The sequence below is a fragment of the Canis lupus genome, chromosome 11 (genome assembly GCF_011100685.1).
Source record: "Canis lupus familiaris isolate Mischka breed German Shepherd chromosome 11, alternate assembly UU_Cfam_GSD_1.0, whole genome shotgun sequence".
Taxonomy (NCBI): Eukaryota; Metazoa; Chordata; class Mammalia; order Carnivora; family Canidae; genus Canis; species Canis lupus.
Window position 1 is genome coordinate 24095147 of NC_049232.1, and position 6367 is coordinate 24101513.

Consider the following 6367-nt stretch of genomic DNA (forward strand, 5'->3'; position numbering starts at 1 on the left):
TTTATCATTTGCTCTTGGGCTTATTTTACTGGCCTTCCAAGGGTGATGGCTTATGAGTAAAATTAGGAAAGAATTTTAGTGATGCATAAAAGCATCCTGTACTCTATCCAATTGGTCCTTAAGGATTTAGCCAAAGAAAACCAACTGTGAAATGCTCTAAGCGGGATTTTTCTTTTTGGTATTCAGACCCACAGTTCAGTGTTGCCTTGCTGCTTTGCTGTAAGTCTGTTCTGTGCATCAGTTTATTAGCCCCAAAGGCATTCCTCCTCCATAGAAACATAACTTTTTTTTTTTTTTAGAGATTTTATTTATTTATTTGATGGAGAGAGTGTATGCATGCGTGGGTGTGGGAGGGGAGGAGCAGAGGGAGAGGGAGAAGCAGACTCCCTGCTGAGCAGGGAGCCTGATATGCTGGGATGCAAGGCAGGGACACAGGGCTCACTCCCAGGACTCTTAACCAACAGTGCCACCCTGGTGCCCCTGAAACAAAACTGTGATGTATTTAATTTCTACTTCCCCATCTCCTCCCTCCCAAGCCTAATTTCCCTAGACCAGCAGTACTCTAAGCTGTAAAGCAGAGACCTTGGTGGATCTAGGAAAATAAAAGTGAAAAAAATTCTGTTTTAATCTTTAGAGTTTAAGGCTAAAGTGTTCCAGCTTAATTCATCCCAGCTACTTTAGTTACACTTGTATACATTGATCAGATCTACAGTGTCTTATCTGATGGTTAAAAAAAAAAAAAAAGCCAAACCTGAAAACCCAAAACTTTTTCATAACAAAATCTGATGTAAACTTACATGAGGCTGTTGCTATGTGTTACTTATTCCATTTAGTGAGGATGTATCTCACTGCAGAAATAATAGTGTTTTAATTATGAGCTGTTTGTACTGTATTAACTTTCTAAACTTCAAAAAGAAAAAGAATTCTGAAACATTTCTTGCTCCAAGGGTTTCTGTTAAAGGAATCCTATCTCTTTGAATACTGCAACTCTATGTTGCTTTTAATTCCATGGTGAATTCTAAGATTGGTTTTGTGGTCTCCACTGTTAAAGTATCTATTTGTTAGTAAGTTAAAATTGGTTTAGGCTGGTTGACAGTTTCAAGAGGGATTTGCTATGATATCTTTTCATTTTCATAGGGCTGGGGAGCCGAGTATCACCGGCAGGATGTTACCAGCACCCCCTGTTGGATTGAGATTCATCTTCATGGGCCTCTTCAGTGGCTGGATAAAGTCCTTACTCAGATGGGCTCCCCTCTGAACCCCATATCTTCCGTCTCATAGTGCAGAAGTAGTCTTTTCAATTATATTATTAGCGGACTTGTTTTAATTTTAGGGAAACCTTCAGTACAGATACTGTGAGCTTACGTGGAAAACAGATATTACAGCTTATTTTTTTTCTACATAATTGTGACCAATACATTTGTATTTTGTAATGAATCTACATTTGTTTGTTATTTGTGTTCATGTGATTAACTATCAAAAGTGTTGTGAGAAATGCAAAGTAAATATTGTACCCCAGTTCACAAGTTTGACATTGATCTTAAACTGGGACACAATTTTGCTGCCTTGTCCCAACCAACTTGTTATTTGTTCAAGTTTTTTGAAAAAGTAATACACCACATGATGAAAAATTATAATAGTTTAAGAAGGTATACAGTAAAAAGTCTTCCCTTCTACTCTTCATCCTGCAGAAGCTGTACTTTTACCAGTTTCTTTGTCCTACCAGTGTTAAGAAAGTGTAATTCATCGTTTCGTAAAAGCATATGGTAGGGGCTGAAAAGAAACTATAAAAAACAAAACAAAACTTTTATTTGAAGGAACACTATGCACTGCTCTAACAAGTAGTGTTCAGTAAAAGTAAAGTCATAGTTTTCTAGGCAATGTCATAAAATTTGCATTTAATACAGCTAAATGTTTGTCAGTCTCCTGTGACTTCACTCGGTATATCTTTTGTAAAACGTTTCCTTTTTTAAAAAAAAGAATTATTGTAAACAACAGATCTCCATTATATGTCATTTACTCAGAATCTGTCCTAAGTACTACTTTTATAGCTAGTGACAGTGCACGCCCGGCCTTGTTCAGCTTTGCTGCTTTTGGCCACTGTTGCAAGAACTCTAATTTTGACATGCATTAATCTTTTATTTTGCACTTTGATGGGTGACAGTTTTTAGTGTAACCTTTTGTGAAACACACTCAAGTGACTTAGACTTGGATGCACATCCTTACTTCCTTGGTACCCCTTTTGTATTAACAGACACTGCGGTTTATAGATGACAGTTGTAGAAGTTACACTTTCTCTAGCTTTTGTTGTATTTTCAACCTAGATGATAATAAGACTGTTACTCTGTAGCTCCACCTGAAGGTGCCTTTCTAATTCTCTGCTGCCTTATGGGTGTTACTCCTGTTGGAGAGTCCCGTGCTTAATCCCATTGCTTTTACTGCCATCAGTTGCCCTGAGCAAGGAAGGGACCCAGGGACTGTAGCCCGAAGCCTCTTCAGTCTAGCCCCAAGTTGAGGCTGCTGGTCTGGTACGTCCTTGAAGAAGCAGTGTTTGTTGAGAATAGTTGACTTTAATATAGTCATGTATCAAAGAATGCAGACTATTCTCTCATTTACCATACATGCTGCTGGTTTTCCATTTTTGGGGGACCTCTGTGGACACTAGTCTCTCAGAACAGTCCTCAGAGAGGAAAGATGTGAAAATTCTAAAATAGCCATTCAGTCAATCATGCTTGAAGGCTTTGGGTCAAGGGCTTTTAACCTCTTTTTCCTGAGAGCAGTCAAATTTGTTATGGCATGAGAACAAAGACATGGTTTCAGAAAAAAAAAAAAAAAAAAGACCTAATTTACCTACCAGGGAAAGCTATTTTCTGGTGCCTTTCGAAAGTATATGGAGCCAGTCTTCTATTTAAAATGTTAGTTTGGTTTGACTTTCTGCTTTTAAAATTTTTTTAAATGCTTTTTTTTTTTTTTTTAAGGAAAGGAGAATATGCATTTCATTTTGTTTTCCGTGACATTATTTATTCCTTTTACGAAGTGCAGCCACTGGGGGGGTTTAGTTCTTTCAGGTGAAGTGCCATATGTGTTTCAGCTCACGGTCCTTTCTGGGTAAAAAGATACTTTCTGACCACCACCCGAGCTTCAGACAGAAGTTTTACATGACATGCATTCTTAATCTTCCAGAGTTGTGTCAGCCACATGAAAAGAGAATTATTTGCTTGGTGTTAGAACCTCGCTATTTACATTATTCTTTTATTTATCAGGCTTATGGCATAATCTTTGGAACAAATTTGTAGGAAAAAAAGCATCCATATTGAATGACATACATGTATTCAAAATCAGTGGATTTGAACTGGTGGAACTGTTGAATTGTTGTTTTCAATTGAGGTAATTAAAAATTGTTTTTAGTTACATTACAACCTTTAGAACTGGCAGGGTTTTATGTGTTTGGCCTTTTCTGTGTTTTCCTTAAGAAATTTTATCTCATGGAGGACAGTATGAAGCTCCTGTCAAGACTTCCATGGAAAAGTATAAGCCTGTTGTACTTCCTAAAAGTTATTAACTCCACACCCCTGGATTTTAAATGAAAATTGTATTCAATGTGGCTGCTTCTGTAATTCCTGAGGGTGCCCCAAATCCATGGATGGGAGATAAAAATCACCAGTGAGATTTAAAAAACTAAATAAAATTATGACCAATGAAAAGACACTTCTGAAGGAAACCTTTTCAGAAAATGACAGTTTTAAATTTTTATTTAATCTCTAGAATCTATTTTATAGTCAAAGTTGATGGAAAATACCAACACCACTGGAACAATCACCTTTTATAACTTGTACAACATACAACATATGTGAGCTGAAAAGACTAGTGTCTGAGAATAATAAAATGACAACCGATTTGGTAAATGCAAAAAGAGAAATTGAGTCAACTTTAATCTGAGTAAACACGACAGAAAGATGATCAGAAAAAAAAATAAGCATTGCATTTGATCAGCATCTCTGTCTCATAAAGTATTATGGTCTTTTTGGTATTACTTGGCTTGAGTTACAGAATGTAAACTAGTGGGCATGTTATTGATCTACTGAAGCTAACGCTTTTTTTTTTAGAGATTAAAGAAAACATCAATCAAAATGTCAAGTTACATACATCAGAATATAAGTCATTTTTCACATTTTATTGTTATTTAAGGTAACTGTGGTTATAGAATTGGCTGGGTTTCTGAGTTGAAATCCACAGTAAGATTACTGGGTAGTTCAGTGAGCTACATACCTCATAGCACTGCAAGAGGATGTAGCTACTTTATACTTTCCGTGACACTGGAGAGTAAGATATGCTTTTAAGATGTAAAATAATAAGTGTTCAGATCTGAAATCTCTTGTCAAGATGAGACCTGGGGCTCACATCGTAAAACCCTTGAGGGTAACCGTGGGAAACAGTGAAGGCTTATATGAAAAATGAAACCCTACCAGTAGCACAGAACCTCCAGAAAGTCTGATAGTACCTCTTTAAGCACTGTCTTTCTGTTACAGAAGAGCATCTAATACATCAGCTTCGATCTATTTCTTTATACTCTTCATAGCTGTTTGCTCAGTATTACTTTGGATTATTATCACTTTCCCACTTAAAATATATGAATATCTTTTATGCTTACTGAAATAAAAGATTCTTTTGATAATTTTGAATTCAACTTCCAGTGATGGCTTCAGTTTTGGATCTGTTAACTTTTTAAAGGGATCAGAGTCCGTCTTTGTCTTCTTAGTTAAATCTTCACTCACTCAGATGGGAATACAAAATGTGTCCTCATTATTCCCAGGAGCTAGATAAGCAAGGATCTTTTAATGTAGTTGATATCATGGTGGTTTCAGGCATGTTTGGTGATTTTAATGGCAGGGAGTCTTCCTAAACATTGGTTTATGGAGGGTCTCTTGAGATACTAACTAGGGCAGCTTTATGGGGGGCAGATCTCAGGTTTGGAGCCTGTTTCCTCCAGAGCAGCAGCCATTTTCCTCTATGATACAGGTGGGGTTTGGGGGAGCTTTTCTTCTCACAGAAGATGCATGTATGGAAACTGACAATTCAAGGCATTTCTTCTGCATAAACAGTTGTGCCTGGTGGATAGTTCTTTGGAATTCACTGGACTACAGTTTAGCATTTCCTAATGAAAAGAGGTAACAGTATTTACCACGCTTTTGTTATATTGGATTATTCATAGTAGAAACTTATCTTCTAAAAGCCAACTGTATTATAACTGAAGTGTTAACCTGAAATTGGATGGTTTACAAAAAACAGAGGGATTTTACATAGCAAAAAAAAAAATTTTTTTTTAAGAGCTTATGTTAAAATATTCACTGGTAGCAGTTGCTGTAAAACAAGCGATGGGATGTTTTGGTGAAAAGATAGGGTCTTAGAGCAGAATTCTTCTGTTATTCATGGCAGACTGAAAAAGTTCTGTGTGGTTCTTGTCCAAATAATTCAATTCTTAAAATTCTTGCAGTTACCATAAACCATTGTCCCTTAAGTATTCATTTGACGATACTATTCCTAAGAAGTTCAGAATTTTGTGTACAGATATTTTCTTTTCCCTCACTAATGAGTAGCGCCTTCTGATACTAGCTGGTATTAATCATAATAAAAGTACAGTGAAGCCAAACAATCCTAAGTTCCTTATAAAAGAAATTTTTTAGAATCAGATTTTCACTTCTAATGTCATTGGAGATGACATTGCTTTGATTTGATTCATGAAGTATTTTATGTATAGGGACTCTTGAAGATAATAGTTGGGCAAGTGATTTTCTTCTTAATTGGGTGCGTTAAAATTGCATTTTGAATATCACTTATTTTAAAATTGGATAGGATTGTAATCATGAAAACTGGATGTTTGTATGTACCTACCCATCTTCTCTTAAAAAGATATTTCACATGCAGATGATAAAGACCAAACCAATGGCTGCGCTATAGATCTGCTTATTTTGTACTTGTTCTGCTTCTGTGTATGTTGTAGAAAGTGAAATTCTAGCAACATGCTTCAATTCTGTTGCCTTTTTGATACTTATAAAAATGTATTAGATTTTACTATATTGTGCTTTTCAAAGCCATAACTCTTAAGAACTTTGTTTTTGCATATTGTTTGCTAATACTTTATTTTAATAAATCTCAAAACCTTAATGTGTGTGGGTTTTTGTTTTTGTTTTGTTTTGTTTTGTTTTTTGGTATTCTCTTTTGACTTAACATGTTTCACTGAGTGGAGTTCTAAAATGATGAGATGACCAGTTGCTATGACCGGCTGTTATCTGCGTGTGCACGAGCAGTAGAAAATAGGTATTCCATGCCTTTCCACTCAGCAGGAGATTTGCTCAGAATGATCAGT

The 6367-nt window shown here is 36.0% G+C and overlaps 1 protein-coding gene across 3 annotated transcripts in view; it reads left to right on the plus strand.

Moving 5' to 3' along the window:
* The window catches only part of SMAD5 (SMAD family member 5), a 54738-nt gene extending 48573 nt beyond the window's left edge, over positions 1-6165 (plus strand). For all 3 annotated transcript variants that reach the window (XM_038552236.1, XM_038552238.1, XM_038552237.1), the window contains one exon: positions 1138-6165. In XM_038552236.1, the coding sequence (XP_038408164.1) occupies positions 1138-1281 (144 nt within the window). In that variant the 3' untranslated portion in view covers positions 1282-6165. The remainder of the gene's footprint in view (positions 1-1137) is intronic.
* Positions 6166-6367: the final 202 nt, after the last annotated feature.